Source organism: Grus americana, chromosome 5 (assembly GCF_028858705.1).
Source record: "Grus americana isolate bGruAme1 chromosome 5, bGruAme1.mat, whole genome shotgun sequence".
NCBI lineage: Eukaryota > Metazoa > Chordata > Aves > Gruiformes > Gruidae > Grus > Grus americana.
Genome location: NC_072856.1, coordinates 32,916,432 through 32,938,532, shown reverse-complemented (window position 1 = coordinate 32,938,532; position 22,101 = coordinate 32,916,432). Strand labels below are relative to the sequence as shown.

The window sequence follows — 22,101 nt, the reverse complement described above, 5'->3', positions numbered from 1 at the left end:
AAGTATGTGCTTGTTTACCCAGTATACCCTGAAACATGCCTTGTGTCTCAGACCAGCCATGATGTAGCTTTTGTCTGTAGAGAGGTGCCTGATCATAAGTGGCATGGGATGGAAGGAATAACTTTGTGTGCTCTTGCACAGAACTTTGAAGGAGGTTTGTCCCAAAAAGGCACACAGATTTGATTTCAGCAGCTGTTGTATAACAATAGCTTACATTTAAAAACAAAACCTCAGTTCTTGACATAACTATAAAAAATCCTATTTATTTGACACAGCATGCCACCTGAAAATGTCCCATGGCCAACACTCCTCAGCATCAGTGAAGCCTGAATTGGCCTCTGCGTGCTAGAGCAGAATCAATGTTAGTTGCCAGATGCACTCAAAGCTGAGGTGATCCAGTATGGAAGAGTCTACTGGTGCTGGAAACTGGAGGAGGAGTTGATCTTCTTTTAGTATTTCTGGCCCTTCAAGTTGGAAGGGAGAGGCTGCTGAAATCAGATATCCCAGACTTGTATGTCTTCCTGGCCTGATTTTGGCTTTGTAGGTAAGGAGGGATGGGGGGGCACAGATGAGAGTATGACAAATTGGCAAGAACAGATAGCGAGAGTGGGAAAGGGGCAAGGTCTTTTTGGATCTGGTCTATCCTTGTTTTTTTCCGGTCTTGCTGCTGTTGGTGATAATGTCACTGCCTCATTTCAGATGCAGGCTTGTCAGATAGGCCTCCCAGCCTCAGGCTGGAGTGCACAGTCCCCATCTGAAACTCCCATTACATGCTGCAGCACCTTCAATTGAGTCTGTAATCAGTATGCAAATGCCTTGTGCTGCACGGGGCTGCTGGATGCAGAGAGGCAGCCACAATACTGGCAAGCCTTTTAATATCATTTTTGAGGCATCCAGTCACATTAACTAAAGCACTAGTTAAGCATGTCAGAAGACCCAAGAGTGGTTCTGCATTGTTTCCCTTTGTGTTCCTTTTGCTTCAGGACCTGAAACCAGCTGTGGTAAACTGATCAAGGCAGATCATCAGCTAAATAGGATTATAGTGGCTAGGCATGAGCTATTTCCTGCAGGGGAAGTGAGAAAGTGAGTGCATGTGCAGGGGAGCCCAGGATCACAGCAGAGGGCAAGACATGCAGGGGAAAGAATGCTGGTGGAGGGGAAGGGCTTGCTGAGGGGTGCTTCCATATACAGGTTTTCTGAGACTGGGAGGTATCAACCCAGCTGCCAGTTGCTGGGAGGGATGGGGGTGCTCAGTGATGTGTCATGGTCCCGGAGAGCTGCACCTGCAGCAGCATGCCAGCCATGAGTAACATTAATGAGCAAGTCAGCTGAGGAGCGGAGAGCCAGATGGAGAAACAAAGAATACTGGTGAGGTGCTTGGAAAATCAGCTTTCCTTCATCTTTGTCCCCCAGCCACTCCACCATCCTCACTTTATTACTTTACATAGCAAAATCATTCAGAGCAGGCAGAGCAAAGCAATGTTAACATGAAGCAAGAGATTTTATTAAATCTCTTGGTGGTAACGCTTATCTTGAATGCGGGACCAACACGACATGCTCACAATTGCTACAAAAGCTGAAGAATGTTCTCATAAAAAGATGGACAAGCATGGAGACAATAGCTGGCTCCGCTATGAGTGAGAAAGCAGAGCTCGTGATTCATATGTTTAAAACCATATGATGTGTATTGTATTGCAATAATTTTGCTGTTCAGAAATTCTGTTGCTTGAGTTCCAGGAGGCTTAGAGATATATTCATGTTCTGGTCAGGAATGTGTTCTCTTTGCCACGTGGCTAATGCAGAGGACAGACTCATTTCCAGTCAGCAAGCATCTGGTCTGTCCTCTGGTAATAAATTGATTTTATTTATGCATGAATTCTTAAGAAAAATCTTCAGTGCTTTGTCTCAAGCAATCTATCTAAATATCCAGGAGTGCCACGAAATGAGTATGATAAGTTGCTTAGTCACTAAGCACACTGAAGAATTTGGGGAAACTGCTCCCTTTTCACAGGAATATATCCATTAATATAAAAACAACTGCTGCAAATATTTTAACACAAAACAAATGAAGTATTTGGTGATGGGCAAGCAATGAAGCTGAGTCAAAAGAGGAGGATTTATGGAAACTTCAGTGCTGTTCAGAACTATTTTTTGAGCTTTATCACTGTTGTGCCTTTTTCCCTATCTGGCAAGTTCTCCAAGATTAGTTAGGGGAAATAATGAAGGAATGAGCAGGCGAGGAGACTTAGAAAGCAAGGGCCTGAAATGCTGAGGGTTAGTTCTTCGCCTGTCTCTTCTGTTTTCTTCGAGAGTTCTTCTGGAATGTAGCTAAGAGCCAGGGTGCTTAGTAGATAGAGATGGAGAATTTTTGAAGTGTTGGAGAGGAGCAATAACAACCCTTTTGTCTGCTTTTCTACAGATAATGCTTCTCCATTCTTTCTTTGTTGCTGTGATATTTTTTTAATTTTTTTTTTCTCCCTCCTATCTCTGGCCCTTAAGGTTATTCCCAAGCTCTCAAAGGCCTTGTGTTTATATCTTGTTCACAAGGGTCCTCCTGTCTGGCCAGGCTATTTTTGAAAGGTTGACAGTGGATCAGAATAAGTTCATTAAATTTTAACACGTAGTCTCTAAAATACTCTGAAAGCTTCCTGTCATTTGTGTTCCAAATGGTGTAATCTCTCTTGGATTCATAACCAGCTCTCTCAGAAACCTATCAAAACATAGGTTGGGCCTTTCATTATTGATAATAGCATCACCTGGTCCTGGGAAATGCAAGTAAAGGTGTTGGTAAAAGTATTAAACATTCTGAATTAAGCGAATATCAATACCCATAAAGGAGAGACTTGAAATATTAACCTTTAAAAATTAATAATAATGCAGGCTCGGTAAATCTAAGTCCATTTAGATTTAGACACAGCCTGATTTTTGTTGACTGATTATGTGTGAAATGCAGTAAAGCTAGCTCTTTAATTTTTAGGATTGCCATTAAAGTGATAAATTGAACTTGAATAAACTGAAACTACTTCATTCCTGTGTGTTGTCTCTGACGCAAATGCAGCCAATCTGCTGCTTGCTGTTCTAAGGTCTTTTCAGTGCCAAGGTTATTCTGCACAGAAGCTCTTGGATACTGCTGGTATTTGTTTGCGTTGCGCACAACAGCTTGTTAGAGTGCACTCCACTCATTGAGCAGATTCAGACTTGTTCCTGTTCTTTGGGATCTGTGCAAAGCAGAGGTTTTCTTTGTCTCTAATTGTGCAGCTGAAAGGAAGGTGTTTATACAGCTAGGGATGAAATTCAATGGTCATGAAAACAAGGACACTATAACATGGGATAGCCAGACAGAAATGTGGGGAGGTGTTGTACATGAACAGAGGATCTTGATTCTAACCTACATGCTTCATGTAAGTGTGGGTTTGGAGAAATTACAGGGTCAGTCCAAAGAAGTGTGTGGTTCTCTATGGAGACAAGGGGGAGCAGTATCTGGTGCAATACCTCTTTCCAGTCCCTTTGGAGAACTTAAGAGCAGAGTGGTACAGAAGAGCATGGTGAGGAGCTGCAGAGTAATGGCCAAGCTGCAAAGGTGGCTAGGAAGCAGATGCAGACGGGCCCGGAATTAGACTATTCAAACTTACTATACTGATCCAGGAAGTGCTATTTAAGTGACTGGCTTGAAGGGAGTAATAGGGATCTTAAGAAGCCACACAACTTGTTTAATTTTACCCAGTTCTAACAGTTGATGGATGAATTAAAGCAAGCATAGTAGTAATCCTGAATTTTCCTTTTGTCTGTCCTAGGTTGGCTCAGCAAATCCAAAGGACCTACATGTGAGTAGACTTATATTCACTGCTGTACTATGAAAAATGAGTGTGATGTTTTAGTGGTTTTAGCTATGAGCTAGGATTCCCGTTATACTTTTGTTGTGTTGGATAGGCTGAGATCCATCTCTATGCCCCATTTCCATTGTATTTGTGAAAGGTGACTGCCCTCAGTTTGAGAGAGGGAGATCAACTTCCTATGTTTCACTGTGCTTAAACAGATTCCTGTGCCTTCTATAGCATTTAACTTCAAAAAACCCAAATAGAATAAATATTTCACTAAAACGCAGAGAGAGATCCTGCTTGTGGGAGTTTTGAGAGGCTGCCAGAGAGGATCCAGAGGACAGGGAGGGCAAGCTGAGGCAAAACCCCTTCTGTTTCCTTTAATCAAGAAAGGTGAACATCTCATCACAGAGGATGACTCTGGATATATTCCACTGGATACTCCTGCTTTTCATTTCCTGTGCTTGGAAAATGTCTAAAGTCTTTCCTGTGTGCATGTTATGGATGTATGTAACTTTGGGAGGAATTGGAAAGCATATTTGGCTTCTATATCTGTTCTAAATGTATAAAATTTTATGTAAATCTTTGTTGAACTCTGAAATTTGATCTGTTTAGTCTGAGCTTCCCATCTTCAAACAAAACAAAAAAAAAGGAATACAGGATCAGAGTCTGGGGGAATGGATTGATAATGAAGTATTTAAAGGTGTGGGCGGGGAGTTTTACCACCTGCCAAATTTTGGTCTTCAGAGAGTGGGAGATGGGAGAAGAGCTCATGGAATCCTCTGAATCCTGGATTTTTATCCAATTCCTGAATTTTACTCCTGGCAAGACTGGTATCACACACACACCTAGTATTAGGGGGCTTTCAATTCTTGGCCATGGTTGCTAGCAGGAAAATAAGCTGCTTTAGGAAATAACTCAGGAGTCGTCTGGTCCAACTCACCTTAGTTTCTTGAGCTAGAATAAGAAAGATGGAAACTGGTAGGAGCTTCATTGTAGAGGGAAACAGGAAGGGCACTGAATGGCACAGTTTGTTCTTCAAGAGAAAGTATTTGTGGATGTCTGTCCAGGTTCTGACTCATTACCATCCTGATGTCCCTTCATGACTGCTGCCCACTAGGTTGAAGATGCAGAATTGTCATCTTATGCAGCTTCTTTCTATCACTGAGTCCTTTTTATCTATGTGAAGCAATCATTTGGGCAGAGTTTGGGTTTGTTCCTAGTCTCATGGGAAAAGCGTTGGCAGGGAGACAGTTTGCTTGCCTTGTGCCATTTGACAAGTCCTTTGCTGCTTCTGTCCCTTTTGAGTCCCAAACTGGTTACCATTGCAGCTGAGGAACTCTGTTTTTAGGATATGTTGAATGTTTTCCATCTGCACAACCCTCATCTGCAATTGCTTCTCCAGCCTTTGTGTTTAACCGTAGCAGCACAAGCAGTTACCACCTCCTGTTGATGCTGCCAGCTATCGCTGACTCTGCAGTGGGGATGGCAGAATAAGAAGTGCTCTGGACCTGTGGCAAACTTCAGCCTGGGCTGTTACTGCAAATACTGCTGGAATAGCTGGTGTGTGATACATAAAGCTGTGGAGTAGGTATCTCCTCAGCATGCTTACGTGTGTGATAAGGGGAAAACAAGTGGTAGGGCAGGGTGGGTAGCTGTAGACTGTTGAGTCTTCAGCTTTTGTAACTGAATCTGTCAAGGCCCCGTGTTACAGCAGTCTGTGTCTGGATGAGGATTGCTAGAACACTGCTGGTAACAAGCTGCTGATAGTCGAGAGTGAAGGCAGGGCGCTGAAGGCACTTGAACAGCAAGCTCAAATGCTTGTACCTTCGTGAGAGTAATTGGAACCCAGTGACAGGATTATGGCATTGTCTCAAGAGGTTGTACCTGCTTTTCTGTGTGCACTGATCTGCATATAAGAAAACATTTTAATGAACTGAAACCTCTGGGGAGTGTTCATCTTCCTCTGCAAGCTGGAATTCCCCTGCGGCTCTGCTTTTGCGAAGTGTTGCACTGGAGTTGAGGAGGGGCAAATTGCTTGTTTCCAGATGTCATTGAAGAGATTTGAAGTAACCCCTTAGATATGGGGCAGCTTAGATGAGTTACAGGATGAGATAGGTGGATTGGACTAGAGGAGGCTTGTTGCTGAATGGTTGAAGAATAAAATGAGTTTTTAGGCCCAGCTTAGTACAGGGATCCTTTATGGAAGGGGAAGGGAAACTTTTGGAGTCCTATGCTGAGAAGACTGCCTAGTCTCAAGAGGTTGTGGGGATGTTCCCTCACTGCTTCTGTACCTTGGCCTGGCTGGTGCTGGGTGGAGATGCTCTCCTGCGTTCCTTCTTTATAGGGCCAATGTTGTGAATGCAAGGAAAAGTGCATTTATCCACTTGGCACGGTAAGGAGCTTTTCAGGGGAAGCAGAAGCCAACGAATTGAACAGTAGGGTAACAAAAGAGCACCTTTAAATCCTGTGGGGTCAGCATTTTGGATCTAGCCTGTCATCTTGATTCAATGGGGAAAATCTTTCTTGACTGAGAGCAGAAAGAAACATCGCTGCTGTTTTCGAGATATATCTTTTACTTAGTAAAGGGAGAAGCATATCTGATCTGAAGAATGTTGCCTTGCTGTAGAGTGAGGTAAGCACCTCTGGTGGATGCTGTCTTCAGTTTTCACCCCACAGACAGGGAAAAACATGGTACGCCTGACACATGCAGAGTCATAACTAGAAAGCCAGAGGCGGCGGCTGCTTTTCTGGCTTAAAGGAACATTTTCTATGTCCTGAGAAAAAGACCAACATGGTGAGCAAGCTTTGTGTCAGACGTACCCTTAGGCGCCCATAAAACTATCCATCAGAAAGAGAATAAAACTGTTTTGTAATCTCACCAATTTTGTTAGTTAGGCAACTTCGTATTTTTTTCCCCCCTGCTTTTTCAGCAGAGAGATCAGCTGCTGAGACAACAGGTGAAGTTTTTCTGTTTTAGGTAGAACTAGAATATTTTGAAGGAAACTGACCTATCTGGAGGCTCTTCAGGCATAGAAAAGGATTAGAAGTGAATGGAGATTTGTAGGAAGGTGGTAGAATAGATTGAATGTGAATGAGGATCAGGGGTAAGATTGTAGGAAGGAGAGGATGGGGACAGAGGAGTGCAGCAAAACCGGAAGGTGAAGGTTTCCACAGGTGGAGTTGTGAAAAAGATGCTGGTGGTTTAAAAAGCCAATTAGTGGCTTGGTGGTTAATTAGTGTAAGTCCTGAAAGAAGGTAGTGTTTTAGTTATGCAAGCAGATTAGAATGGTTGCGAATAGTGTGGCCTTGGGAGGGAGGACTCTAGTAGAAATATATATATGTGTGTTGAGTTTTTTTTTTATTGGTTAGGTAAGAGCATTTTGATGCAGGATATGTCTTTACATCAGACTTTTGAAGCTTTTCTATATGCAACAGGACTGACTAATGAGGCACTGACAGAGAATTTAAGAACTTGAGGGTTACAAAGCGTGTGTCCTCCAGAGACTGAAGCTTCAAGACAAGAATCTCCTCAAGGCAGGAGCAGAGTAGGGTGAAGATGCCAGTTACTGAAGCACTGGCTGTGTCTGCCTACAAGTGCTCTAACGGCATGGCTGGGGATCTGGGCAGAGGAGAGAAACTGCAAAAGACCATATAGCAACTGTGTGAAACAAGACATAAGGAGGAGTTTCAAGTGGAAGTTGCTGCCATGTTTAGAGAAATATCTGTGGCTTTCTCAGAAAGTTCTGCTTTTCTTAGTTTGTGTTCAGTTTTATAGTTACACACTGCTTTGCTCTTCTTCCCCATCCTGCATTTGTTTGGCTGCCACACCTACTGTAGAGGAACCTTTCCTGTAAACAAGATAAACCTATTAAAGCTGCTAGACCCTGGGTCCTTGCCAACAGTAAGGTATCACTCCCTGCTGATGGTGATGCTTTTCAGGTGGGGTCTGTGTGCCACTGTGTGTGGAATGAAGTTATATCAGAGTGGGTTAGTGACTTCTGGTGGTGCCTCTATTCTGGATCACCAGCATCCTGTAGATTTATCTCCAGGAGACTTACCTGATGCTGCAGAGGCCTTTAGGAATGTGCTTCTGGTGTGTTATACAACACCCACAGCTGTTGATTTATCCCTGGCTGGGAGGGGAGAAGTGTGTGTTTTTAATGTTTCCTCTGGCCCATTCCACTCCTACCTTCAGAGCAGCTAACTTTGAAACTCAGAGTCCTGAGATGTGCCTGCTGTGTGACCCATCTCCAGTAGTTCAAGTTTTAGGCCTGCTGATGCGCTTCTTGAAAAGCACCAATACTGTCAGAGTTGTGCTGAGCCATGTGTTATGCTGCAGCACACCTTTACTTCTCTTTAGCACAGGCAAAGGACCCTAACTGTAATGCTCTGTATTATCCTACAGCTGGTACTTCTTCCACTGTGTTGCTGGTTTGGCTTTCCCTAGCAAAAGTAATCTTTGAATGCTCCTGGAGAACAACCTTCAGGTTTCATTGTAAACACTTTCTTGGGCGTAATTGACTGAGGTTATAAGATACTACGAAAAGATAAGACTTTATCATTTGAATGTTCAGGTTCAACTGTCATTTTCAGTTGAGGAAATTATTCATTTTTACTATCCAAGCTGAAAAATCTGAACATAGTCACAAGCTATGACGAGTTTGCCTTTGAGCACAAGTCTTAGTGAAATCCACAAAGTCAGCAAGTTTGTTTTTCCAATTGTGTTCTTTTTAGTCCTCCACTTCTTTGTCTTTTGCAACAAGACTAGCTTGTTGGGAATGTTATTGCCAGTAGCCCAAAGCAGAAATGAGTCTTATGTGACATAAAAATGCAATGTCTTTGAGCTAGCATAATTTTAACCTTCGGGCCTTCCCATTTGGAATCTTTATTTGCATTTACTTCTCAAATACTTAAATACTTAAGTTGACAGTTTGTGCTTTGATGGTGGCTGTTTCCTCCATGGCATTTATTAAGCTAGACTCCACTTCTGGAATAGTTGGGGGAGATGTACGGTGTTGGGAGAGCTGAGCTCTCTATTGGTACAGGATCCTCGTTCAGTTTTGTGTGACTGAAGTGGTAAAACAAATAGTCAGCAAGTTTGGCCTGAGGCAGATCACAAGACTGGCACTTCTGCCGTGGGGGAGAGGAGGGGTGTGCAACGGTGGCCAGATCGCTGCTGGTGTAAGGTGACACCTCTGGTGGGGGAACACACTTGAAGTACAGTAAGAGTGGAGTCCTTGGGTGGGCAGTGGTATGACAGCATGGGGAAAAGGGGACATTGCAGCCTGGCATCCAGTACACAGGTAGGGTGGCTTTTAGCATCCTTGTTTCTTGTTGTCAGTAAAACCAAGAGAGGCTGGTGGAAGCTGCTAATTAGGGGTGTTGTGAGGAGATTCATTCTCTGACTACAGTCAGGGTGAGCAAAGACCTAACTATTTTACCGCATACCTCTGGCTACCTGCCACTTGTCTTGAGGCACGTCAGGAGTATTTCATGCTTGGCCGTGTCAGGTGCTGTGGAGCGATTTGAGAGGATGAAAATGGATGTCTGTTCTGCGTCCTCTGACAGCAGGTAAACATCTATCACTAAGTCTGTTTCCATCCGCTGTACTCTTAATTAGTTGCTTTAAATTGAGGAAATTTTTCTCCTGACACTGATTAGTTAGTAGCACCAAGGGAGGGTGTCTGCAGAACCAAAGCTTTTGTGTTTTTCACTTAAAAATTATTTGGGTTTGGTAGCTGTATTGCAAAGCTGCTTGCCAGCGTGCACCCTGCACAAATGAAACCAAATGCATCTCCCTTTCCAGAGGGGTCTGTTGCCTTCCTTTCTGCTGGCCTCCTCATTCCACACAGAAATAGTTCTCTATAGGTAGGAGTTCAAACACCTAAGCAGCAGTGGGCTGACTGAGCTTTTTAAGACAAAATAGTTCTTGTTTCTTTTCTGGCAGCAGGATTTGGGGCTCTTATGTATTATTTCTGTGGCATTAGAGTAGCTTCACCTAATCTCACAGTGAAGTAGGAATCGCTGTAAACGCAGCAGTGTTTGTGAATGGCAAATGTTGTTTCAGTCTGTAGCTTTCCAGTTAACCTGTATTTCACCTGGTGTAAAACTTAGTTTTTACTTCTAATTTTACTTCTCAGCCATTACGGTGATGGTCTCACTTTTCTCCTGTAGTGGGAGGCTCTCTGGGAGATTGTAGGAAATGGTAAGTTGTAGGAAACTTTTTATTTTTTTTGCAGCAAGTTCTATAGTATTGAAAACAATCATTACTTTAAGTTGGTTTTCCCTGGTCATTCCTTAACTGGTATCAGAGGCAATGAAAACTGAAGACTAAATTGAAAACAAAACTAAAAAACCGTCTGGTAACCATCTGTCAGTTGTTACATATCACATGGTGGCAGGATCAAACTTGTGCCCAGTCTTCTCTCTGATCTCCCCACAGCAGCCAGTTCCAGTTGCTTTTGCAGGAAAGTCGACTGCTCTCCGTCCCTTTAGAGTAGCTTTCTCCACGGGAGGGATTCCTCCCCAAGGCTGAGCTGGTTCCTAGGGTTGTGAGGATAGATGTATTTATGTCAATTAGGTTTTTTAGCCGTGCTCTCCTATGCCAATATCTGTTGCGCCCGGTCTAATGACCAGCTGTAACAGTTTTTACTGCCGTGCAATTGTTTAGCAGTAGCAAGAGGAGCAGTTGGGGACCTCTTGCTTCGCCTTTTTTTCAAGTCTTCCCCGAGCCCATCTTTGTCCTTGCGTGTGTGTTTGGAGAACACAAGGCTGTGGCGTACGGCTGCTGTGCCCCGGGCCCCAGCCCCACACGCATGAATTCATCAGCTTGATCTTTCCACCCCTGCTCCTCGGGAGGGTCGGACGGCAGCTGCAGCTCTTGTCAAGCATGATGCTGAGCAGGGAGCTTTAGGGAGGAGAGTTACAAAAGGCCCAGCTTAAATCATCTGTGTAAGGGCACGGCGGAGGCTCTGTCACCCAGGGCCCACCGCTTGTCTTCTGGTGCTATGGTTGTAATGACATTAGCATTTCAAAAAGGGGATTACCACAGCCCCCAGGTTCTAATGGGAGGATATTTTGGCTGTTACTTGAAAAGCTGCTTTCTAGCTCTCTCTGCTTTTTTTTTCCTTCCCCCGCCTGTGAATCCTGAAGGGTTGGTGAGGGTGGCCACACCATTGTTAAAGGTGCGTGTTGTTGCTGTTGTGAGGAAGCTGTCTGTTGATTGGCCTAAATGTGGAGTGGTAGATGTGAAGCTGTTGTTGCTGATAGCATTTGTTTTTGCTAATTCTGAGTGACTGTCTAAGAATTTCCTAATGGAAAAGTTAAATTAAAGTGAATGTCTTGGGATCACAATTGTATGCTAGAGAAGCATCCTGATGTGATGCTTACAGGAAGAAGTTACGGTAACAATACTAGTTTGTCTCATGTGTTTCAACCAAAGGAAATGGGCAGCACACACATCCTATTAATTCTCTGCCTTCCAGGCCTCTCATGGTACCAAAAAATCTTTCTGTGCCCAGGCAAAGGATTTCAGGGCAGTTCCTTGGAGAAATGGCTGTATTTTTTTTTTAATAAGGTCTTGTTTAAAAACAAATATTCTTCTAATGAAACTTAATTCCTGACTCTTGCAGCTCCATTGCAGTATCCTCACTTTGGATCAATATTCAGCTGATCTTTGTTTTTCACTAAGTTAACTTTCCCTTTCCGATGCTGTTTGTGTTGGAAACTTGTGTTAAGACGCTACATAAACTGGGCTCTAGTGGAAAATCCCCGTGGTTGCTATCTCCTTTCCAGTTCCATTAGCTGTAGAAATGATGGGTCAGGCCAGGCAGGTTGGTCATCGGGTCCCTGGGGCAAGAGAGCAAAGGGAATCGTCTTGTTTGCCTACCAGAGAGAGGCAAGACTATGTGCAACCTCTTCAACCATGAATGGGCCCTAAAATTAGTAGCTGACCCACAGCATCCAAAATAGGAGCCCCTTGGCTTGACCGTGTGAGCATGATTGGAAGGCATGTAGCGGAAAATGCTGGTGGTTGCCTGGAGCCTTGTCCTGAGCAGTATTGCTAGTGCTGTGTGTGTTGAACTGCTGAGTAAGAATGGAAGGTGTGTTTTAAAGAGACATTATTATATGTGTAGGTTGAAGTGTTCACAGGCCTTAATCTTTGCGTGTGCCCATACGAACTTCTCTTGCGTGTTCACATAGGGCATAGTTCACCAAGTGGTTTTGCAAAGCCGTGCTGGTTTGTCACGGCCACCCCTTGCTCTGGGCGCTGCTGGGAGCAGCCACCAGCCAGGTGAGTGACGGCTCCTGCACGGGGACAGACAGCCGGAGACCAGCTAGAAGAACTGCATAGCTCTTCCTGAGAGAGGTGGTGGGCCTGGGCCCTAGATAAGCTGTCCCTCAGGGCATCAAGGAGGAGCAGAAGTAGAGTTTCCTCTGTAAACACGGCACAGGGTACTTGGTGTGCTGAGGAAGGGAGGCGTTTCACTTCTCTGCGTGAAAACAGGAACTGTGGAATGCCTTCCAGGAGTGTGGTGGCTGCTGACAAGGTGTGTGCGCTTATTCAGTGTATTTTTAACCCTACCAATCTTCAGGCCTGTTCTAATCTGCTTATTTCTATAGAACACACATCTGTCTATAAACTTCAACAAGGATGGAGTGTCTTAAACATTAGACATTCAATTGAACTGCACTGAGCGAAGGTGGAGCTTTTGGGTGCTCTGTGCCTCAGGTGAGCTGGACAAAAAGCACAGAGTGGCAGAGAAGCAAGTTGCTATGGTCGCTCTGTCTTGTCCTCTCCTTTTCTCTGTTTCTGCAAGTGTGCCAGCAGACACAGCTATGCAAATCTGCCAGCTGTCTGCTTGGGAGGTTAGTCACTGAGTCGCTGTGCAGCCAGCTCTGGAGTAGGGTAGTGAATTTAAGTTTCACTACCATGCATCTTTATGTGGCTGGCTTTGGGATGTGTGAGTTTCTGCATCCCCTTTTCTAAACACCTTTTTTGGTAGTGATGATAGAAATTAAATACTCAGTATGATGGTGGAAACAGGCTGGAGAAGAGGTAAAGCTGTAAATCTGAATGCCGTGAACTAAAAAGCTAGGAACTAAAGAATGCAGGAAACATCAAACAGCCTCATTTCTGAGAGGCCGATCAACTTTTAGGTGGGGGGACATGACCCTCTGTCATTCTTTCCAATTTCTGGGCAATTACTCTTTTAAGGCTTGCAAGAGAAAGATAAGGACAGCAAAAATAGAATTAATAAGTGCTGGTCATAACATTTAGTGGGATAAGAGCATTTATAATTATTATGGAGTAAGAGGAGGGGGGAAAAAAGCATGAAGGAGAAAGTTTTATTTCCCTTGCTCCCTGTTTGGATTAATGAATTTAATTACTTGGAAATAGCTAGTAGCAAACTTGTGGGTGTTTTTCAGATGTACTTTTAATAAGACTGCAAATTTTAAAAGAAGAGGCAATTCAATAAAAATAATTGAAGATGTGAGTAAGAACTTAATGTCTGTATCCCCCATTGCAAGTGCTTTGTGTCTGTAGATGTTAAGAGAACTGAATTAATATACCTCTGATGTACTGGGAGGGGAGAAACCAGGACAAGAAGATGCAATTCTAAATGCATGGAAGCAAGTGAGGTACCAACTTTCAAATAGATCCTTATAATAAAGTTGTTCTTTCTTTTGTTCTGTCAGCATAAAATAGAGACAAATATGGAAAGGAAATGGCTGAACAGAGTAATGGGATTCTGTGTAACAAGCAGCAAGAGTGCATGAAGTCGGGGGAAAGGAGATGGGGCAGAATGCCAGAAACAAGGATCTTTGTATAATAAAGCTTGTGTCAGAAATTCCTCTTTCTTGATGATATAGTTTAGTTTCCACTAAATTGTTTGCTCTTTTGTCAGCTTAAACTGGGGTTTATCAAGTGATATGGCAGCTAAGCAAGTAAATAGCAAAGAAAAACAGCATTGTATCTTCTGGAAAATAAGGAAGATATCTGGTGGGATGGCTATAATGTCAGGTACATTTACCATCAAATGAAATTTTCCAAAGTGCTTGTGTCTCAGTAGTAATCAGTTGGGAGAGGATGTCTCAAGTCATGCAAGCACTGCTGAGAATTTTACCCAGTGTGTTAAACAATCTGAAAGAGGGACTTAGTATTCTGCTGCTTAAATTTGCAGGCAATACAGTACTGCAGGAGAGATGCAAAATTCTCATAAAGGCTGAGTAACATGAGATTACTCTGGGTAACAGAGGAACTGAATAATGTCTGGAAATCCGTGAAGAGAGACTGAAGCTAGCTTTCTCCAAAGGTTACTTGATTAGTAAGCAGATTGAGGCAGCATTTGGAAGAAGGCATGAATCCATTCCCTTACACAATTTGCAGTGGTGGCAGCCCATTCTGAGTTGTTTCAGAAAGACGGGGTGGAGCCATACTCCTTTTCATTTCCTCTTGGTGGGTATGTACCCCCAGAAAATACTAATTATCTGTACTAAAAGTCTACCAGCAGTACAAGAGAGCTTCATATTTCCAACTTGTCCAATTCTGTGATGAGAACAGACACGTTGCCAGAGGTGGCTGGGCCATGAATACTGGTGGAGGGAAGTGTAATTCTTTAGCTGGAAAGATGCTTCTGTGTTCCCAGTTTGCCCAGTAGCAACAGGCTCTTCTATTATCTTCAGCATCAACACCAGTGTGAGGGCTCCCCAGGGCATGATTTATTAGAAAATAGTATGCTGAATAAAGCAGCTGTATGCAGCAATGGTGAGGCAGTTTCTTGTGGTCTCTCTTAGTGACCCTTTTTGTCAAGTCATCAAGAGGAGCGTTTGAAAGCAACATGCCATGTTTTGGTCAGTCTCATCGGGTGCTTAACCGTGGAACAGGCATGTCCCCTGACTGGAGCCAATACAGATGCTGTAGGGCAGGAGTAGGTGTTCGTCCTTGTCCTAGGAGTGCCTCTTGCAAAACCATCTTTCCTGTTCCTGTGGGCTACTGCAGCCCTGGAGATCTCCTTGTCTACAACATAGTTCTGTCTGCAGGTATTTTGCACTTCCAGACAGGAACTCACTGCAGTCTAGTAGCCTGTGATTGCTCAAGAGGCTTCACACATTATGTTCTCATTGCTGTGAAACTTGTTTTCGAATGTTTTAACCCTTTCTACTGAGGAGTGCCAAGTCCCTTAATATGTCCTAATTTTGCACCTGTAGTTGCATGGCCTCTCAGAATGGAGCATTATGGAAAAACTCCTTTTCTGGGAGCTTTTTGCAGAGTCTAGACTGGAAATCTGTTGCCAGTAAATGCGCTAGACTGGGATTAGAAGTTTCCAAGCAGTAATCTTTGAAACACATAATAATAGTCCATGTAGTTCTGCCTGCCACGTGATGACAGCTTCTTACTTTGAAACTGCTTTAATTGTGTTGAAGTGGAGCTTTAAATGTATTCTTGCTTTCTAGTGCAAGCAGTTTCTGGAATTGGCAGAGGTTTGTGCCCCTGAATAAGAAGGTATGTGATCACAAACTGCCTCTTATTTGAGCGTGTTTTACACACTGGGGTGACTTGCACTGCTGATGAGGAGTATAAGAGGAGCAGGAAGGGATAACTTCAAAAACGTAAGAGAAAACATAGGTGCGTTTGGGTAGCTTGCTCTTCCCTGTGGAGTTGCTGCAGAAGGGACGCTAGGCCTGGCAGTGTGGCTGTTGCAGGATAGTGTGGGATCAGTGTCTTTCCGGAGCAGCAGAAGAGATGTTCTGACTTGGTTTCCGTTTACCCTGCAAGCTAAAGAGTAAATGTCAATTGTCTGATTGTCTCTTCCTCCCTGAGAATAAGAGTGACAGTGACAGCTTTGATGTGCAATAACTAGGTTTCTGTGATTTGCGTTCATGGCTTTAAGTTCTGATGCTGTGGGTGCAGGGCTATGAAAGTAGATCATGGCATTTAAGACAGACACCTCCATCTACCTCATTAATGATGGGAATTTTCCCTTTTCTACTCAGCCATACTGACTAGGGAGAAAAGAGAGAAAAACAGTGTCATAATCCAGGTGACCTTTCCTGGGGCTTGGGAGGCCTTTGCTGTCTTTGTCCTCAGGCAAGATACCAAGAAAAAGAAGGTGGAGAAGAGCGGTGGTCTGTCTTTTGAGGAATGCCCTTGTTTTCTAGGCATTAAGTTCTGTTTTGTGGAAAGTCACCTTTACTTCTGGTGGGAGTTAACACAGGATAACGGTGTGTTTAGCCACAAAATGGTCTTTTGCAGGATTGCAGCATCAGTTTAAGAACTGAAAACCTATTTTAAGGTGTGTCATAGGGTAGCCCTTTGGGAGAATGAAAAATCAATTTCTTAGCAGTGCTAGGTCTTGAACATGTATTTTGGAAAGAGTAACTTTGAAATCCCTGGGTACTTGGTGAAAAGATCTAATCCAGAGGTTTTGGAAAAGGCCTTTCTGTACTTTGATCCTAGCATAAGATCCTCTGGTGAGGCTTCAGAAGGCTCTTTAATGTATAGACAGAGGGAATGTGGTGTTAGTTGGAGGATGTGTGGTCAAACTCCAGTTGAGTTCTCTGTCTTGGGAGGAGGAGCACTGATTTGGGAGGAGAGGACTCAGAGGAACTCTGAGTTTATCGAGCTGTTCAGTATTTCATTAATACCCTGATGAAAGGTACTAGCTATTATGAGGAGGTCCAGTTGGGAAGTAGATACTTTTAATGCTTCTGCCTTCTTTCCCAAACTTGAGCTACTTTCCACTGAGGCTGAGCCGTCTCCTAGGAACATTGTCCTCTGCTCTCCATGTCAACTGCCAGAATATAGCTGTTCTTATGAGTAGCATCCTAGATCCTCAGTGTGGCTTAAGTAGCCTTTTCTAAAAAGTGAATAGGAAAAATGGGGTGGACAAGGGACCGAATAAAGGATGACGCTGCAGGCTGTCTAACATGATCAGCACTGTGAAATTGAATGCAACAGCTGTTGGACTGTCTTTGACTATAATTGTGTTGGCAATGGGAAGAAAGTTCTGACAGTGTCTGTGCTTGATGGGATGTATTTGGTGAGAGGGAGTAACTCCTGTGTGCTGAGCAAATTGTATGGGGGTGGAGGAGACTGGAAGAAAGGAAGATTACCAGATTTTTAAAGAAGGGGCTGTGGAATCGTTACACTGCCTCTTGTCCTGGTAGCACCCTGCTGCCTGCTAAACATGACTCTGCAGCGCTCGTTGCCTTGCTAGTGAGACAGTGGGTTTTCTGTTACCTCCTTCCAATAAAACATTTCAAATCCCATTTTTCCCCAAGCATATGGAGGAGATGAGGAAAGAAATGAACAAAACCAGGAAAGCTCTGGGTAAAGGAGATACTGTTTCCATCTTTAGTATCAGAATGGCTTTGTAATACCTGCTGTTGTTCTGTAGCCCTCCTAGATGATACATGTTTAAGGCACCATGTGTTCTTAAGAAACTTGACTGGAGTGATCAAATCTGGGTTTGGAGCTCTGATTTCTGTTTACATTGTTACCTCTGTAATAGTCATTCTTCCTGTGATTAAATGTGCATGCTGTTCTCTGAAATTCTTTATATTGGTGTGAAAAAACAATCAGTTACTGTTCAGTAACTGATTGGTTTGGTAAATGCACTCCTGATTTGTCTCTGGAATTTTGTTTTACTCTCTGGACACTGATTTATCAGCACAAAATAACCTTCCTCCCTGCTGGCTTTTCCCACTAGTTCTCAGGCATAAGATATCTGTATCTGCTATTTAAGTATTCTCAAGGAGTTTGCATTCACAGTTGGGAAAAGTTCCCAAGTGTGCCTGTCTGGGAGGCAGCATTTCCACTATTTTTAGCATGATCCCTTTGGGGCTTCCATTTCCTTTGTGTGAGAAACTTCACTAGCTGGAAAGAAGTTGAACCATACAGTAAACGGATCACAAAGTTACATGGGAAGCTTTCACTCCACTACCAAGAAACCTATAAACGCTGTCTGGGCATTTTCACCAAACTGTCTGATAGACTGTCCTTCCCTAAGCAGCTGAAGAGACATCATGGTGTAGCCTGACATAGAATTACTACATCTTGGAAACAGTTGATGTAGAGGCACTATCTGTGTACTGTTTATTTTTGCTGCATCTGGGGTCTTCATTTGTGTCAACTGGTAAATTCCATCTGGCCATAATGCTTGGTGGTTTATTGCCCCGCTACTGATCTACAATCCAGAGGGTGCGATGGGAGAAATTTGAACATCTGCTGCAGGGAGAAAGAAAAAATGCATTAACTTGTGAATCATCTGTTAAAATGAGGAGGAGAGACCTTGCAATTCAGGGAATTCATGGAGTGTAGAGAGACCCTGACTTCTATAGGGGACATGGAGGTAAGGCTGGATGAGAGTCTAGGAATGGCAGTAGGGATGTTGAACTAGTTAGCATGAGAAGTGTTCAGATGTAGACACGGTGACTGAGAGCGGGCTGGAGTCAGTGGGCTGTGCATCTGGCCTACCCTTCAGCTGCCTTTCTGGAAGGGCACAGGTCTCCTGAAGGCCCTGTGCCATATCTGCCAGCTCTGTGTGGATGCCTAGTGCCTCAGAACTAACTGAGCCTGAATGGAACCCTCTGTCTGGGGAGCTCCACGCAAGAGGTGCTTTCTTCAGCTCTCTGAAAAAGTGACTTGGGAACATGCATGGGGTCAGCTTTCAGGATATGGGTTGCCCTATGTGTTGAGGGATCTTGTGTTTTTCTTGAACTTGTCAAATGATCTGCTTGTGAGCTGCCTCTGCACAGAAATGGGGCTTGCTGAGTCAGTGCCCAGGGCCCATAGATGTCTGGCTGAAGCCGGGGCTGATGGGCAGAAGCCTAGTGAGACCTGGGACGGGTGTGTGTAAGGCAGGTTCAGCAGTTCGATCTGTAGCGGGAGGGAAATCTAGCTGCACAAACTTTACCCCGGGCAGTGGTAGTAACACTGAGGCCTCTGGTGAGAGAACACAGAGAAGAATAATAGCATAACCTCTGCCCTTCCCTGGTTTAAGCTTTTGATAGTATAAGCACTCCTACTGGAAGAAAAACCAGATGCTGCTCCCTGCCCTGCCCCGGGTTGAGGGGGTATTAGATGGGAGCACTGATACTGGGGAAGAGCTGGGATTTGGATACTTGCTTCCTACCACATGCGTCCGTGTGATGACGTGGGAGGCAGCTCTGTGTCCAGCTGTGTGTGTGTGAGGGCTCCCCAGGGTGTTCTCAGCATTCCTCCAAGCTCCGGCCCCAGCTCTGCAGAAGCTGGGAACGCTCATGCATTTTCCCCCGTTTGTACTCAGTGGAGCACTTCCTGTGGCATCCGGGCATGCTGCAACAGCTTCCTCTGCTGCGTTCTTCCCTGGGGAGCATTTGAAATGCTCTTCCTCTGTGTAAGGAACTTCTTGAAACTGCTTTGTTCTTGCATGGTTTGGGAAAGATTATGTTGTTGTTTCTAGCTGACAGGCTGTAACTTCTCCTACTGTCTTGGTTGCTCTTGCTTAATGTTTCCCTTCCAAAGCCTGAGTCAGAAGGTGGTTGTGAAATCTGTCTGCTAGATCAGTGTGTATAGATATGAAATGTACTCTGAGTTGACCAGAGTAGCGGAAGGGATTTTTATGTTCTTGGTAATTATAAACCTTAAAATTTTTAAAAGAAAAAAAAAAACCAAAACAGTTTCCTTTAAACAATTATTTGCCTTTTGGAATAATCTGGCCTTCTCACCTCATTCTATTTCTCAGAATATCATAGCCTTACGCTATTATAGTGACATTTTATAATGTAACTTTAGCATTTCATTCTGATAAGTTTTCTGTCTCTCCCAGTAAAGATGGTTCTGCACCTTTTGAAATCAAATTTGAAATGTTGTCCTGCAGGATTGGCAATTTAGACAAAAAGGAGCAAGTACTAATGTAGTGGATACTGTTATTATCCACTAATATTTTTACTTAAATATCACTGAAATGTACAAAAACTGTCCTTGCAGATAAATACTTAAAAACCCCAAACAATCCAAAACAAGACAACCCAAACAAAACCAAACACACCCCAAAACCCCAGCTAACCACACCATCTCTTTTATGGAGCTAGGTAGTTGAAACACAAGCTAGGGAGTTGAAATTATTGTCTGATATGAGGGAATGCTGGAGCTGAGCAGGAATTTTCTCATGCATGTTTGATAGAAGATGGCTGTGAGGAGGAGCAGTTGGACTTCAGGAAGGAGGAGGCAAAACTGTAAGAAGCTGAAGAGGGACATGAGATGTCTCCAACTTGATGCTGTAAAGGCTGACTGGAAAGCGCACAGGACAGCAAGCAATGAAAATGGTTTTGTGTTATTTTGGTTATTGTGGTACTCGAGGAAACGAGTTTGTAGCAGCATCTGCAAATCAACTGAGTTATCTGGAAGACACTGGCCTGCACAGTCTCTTCTTTTCAATAAGGCAATGTCCTAAGCCCTAAGGTCTGGCTGGCAAGAAATGATAATAGTATCATTCAGGCTTGGCCTGTCAAAGTCAAGAGTGATCCAGGTAAAATGCTGTTGTTGAGGTGTGATTCTGGGTACTTTATGCAGCCAAAACTCAATCTAGCGTTTTCACACTGTTGCTAGCCTGTTAACTGCATGTTGCCCTGAGAAATACTGTTGCTGGGTTTAGCAAGAGCTGCTCTGACATGACTGATGATGCTGTATAGATAAGATGTAGCCAAAGGAAGCCACTTGGGAGAGTTGAGCAAATAAGCGCCTCAAAACAATAAATGAAACTTAATGAAATGTCACAAATAACATAAAAAACCAACTGGCACAAAAGGGACCTTGTCGAGTTAAAATCAGATGGTAACACTGCAAGACGGTAATGCAGCATATGCATCCCTAGCCACGTGTTAGTCCTGTTTATGGCGATAAAGGTTGAAGTAAATTCCTGACCAGATGCATCTGTGTGGAGGAACTACTGAACTGTGAAATCCTGCATCTGGGTTGGCCTTCCTTGTACAGAAGACGACAAATATCAAAGCAATCAAATTAATCTGTAAATAATTGTCATTGAAATTAATTATATTTGTGTTAAGGACCCTTAAATCATCACACTGGGCTCTCCAGACCACCTGAAGCTGTATAGTCACAAAGGCAAGCAGGAAAGCTCTCTGAAGAGGGAAGCTGAGGCAGGGAGGCAAATTATCAGGTTAGCTGTTGGTGGAGCATGTCTCTGGGCCTAGGTCCCTGATGCCTTGGCCTTGGTTCCAGCCATTTAGCTGCGTTGTCTCCCACTTTGAAATTTCAGCCTCTGGTGTAAGGATCCATAATGTCCAAGTCAGCGGTGGGATGTGTTTTGGCTGGCTTTGTGGCAGTAGGTCGGAGCTGGAGTTGTGTGTCTCCAAGGCTCGTGAGCATCTGTCAGGCCAGCTGTGCTCCAAAAACACCGGGAAAGGAGCAAAAGCAACCCCTTATTGAAGCATTATGAGAGTGTTTGCTTTCTTTTTTTCTTTTTTTTTTTTTTTTTTAAGCTTTAACTTGGTATTTTAATTGTTACAGAACAAAGAACCTGTTTAGGTTACTGGGGAATATAAAGAAGCAGCAAAGAGTATGTACAGTCTTGTGTTTCTTGTTGCTCAAAAGCAGCAAAGTGCAGAGAGGCAGGACTGAAGTTTAGCTGTCCTTGAAGAGATTGGTCTCTTGCCTGAAGATTTGTTTTTGAAAAGTTATATTGTGGGGTTTGGGGTTGTATGTTTTATAATCTCTTTTTATGTCAAATGGAAGGAATGGTATTTCATCTCCTCTTATGTTTGTCAGTCATCTAAGGCTACAGACAGGTCCTGTCTTGGCAGTTGCTGCCTCTAACCTTTTTTATTACATACTTTTTCAGCTGGATGTTTTGACTTGCCTGTGTTTTGATTCCAGTGGCTATAGTGAAAGTGTCAAAGGACACATAGTATTTCAAAGGGTGAGAACTCCTACACATCTTTTCAGAACAATTTTTTTGCCAGCTGTGAAAGAAGCTTGGTTTTTTGAGCAGTTTCCCAATCTTGGCTTCTTTCAGTTCGGCTTTGCTTACCCTGTGGGTGCTTGGGATGAGGAGCTAGAAAGACAGAAAGGAAGATTTCATGTTTGCCACTAGATATGCTTTTGACAATTTGCTAATACACCTTGTTAGGCAATTTGCTAATTCATATCCATTGAGTTGCTTAGAGCTGTTAGTAGGTACTGAGAAAATGGAGGTATGAAAACAAACACTTTGGAGCTATTACATTTGAATAACGAGACAGTCTTCTCACAGGAGGTGTCTGAAAATCTGAATTT

At 43.6% G+C, this 22,101-nt stretch overlaps 1 protein-coding gene across 5 annotated transcripts in view; it reads left to right on the top strand.

Annotated features, from left to right (window-relative positions):
• Positions 1 to 22,101, top strand: part of SUSD6 (sushi domain containing 6) — a 93,669-nt gene that overhangs the window by 44,687 nt on the left and 26,881 nt on the right. For 4 of the 5 annotated variants that reach the window (XM_054826009.1, XM_054826008.1, XM_054826011.1 and 1 more), the window contains one exon: positions 3,795 to 3,824. The exons of the other annotated variant lie outside the window; for it this stretch is intronic. In XM_054826009.1, coding sequence (XP_054681984.1) covers positions 3,795 to 3,824 — 30 coding nt within the window. The remainder of the gene's footprint in view (positions 1 to 3,794; positions 3,825 to 22,101) is intronic. 5 annotated transcript variants of the gene reach the window in all.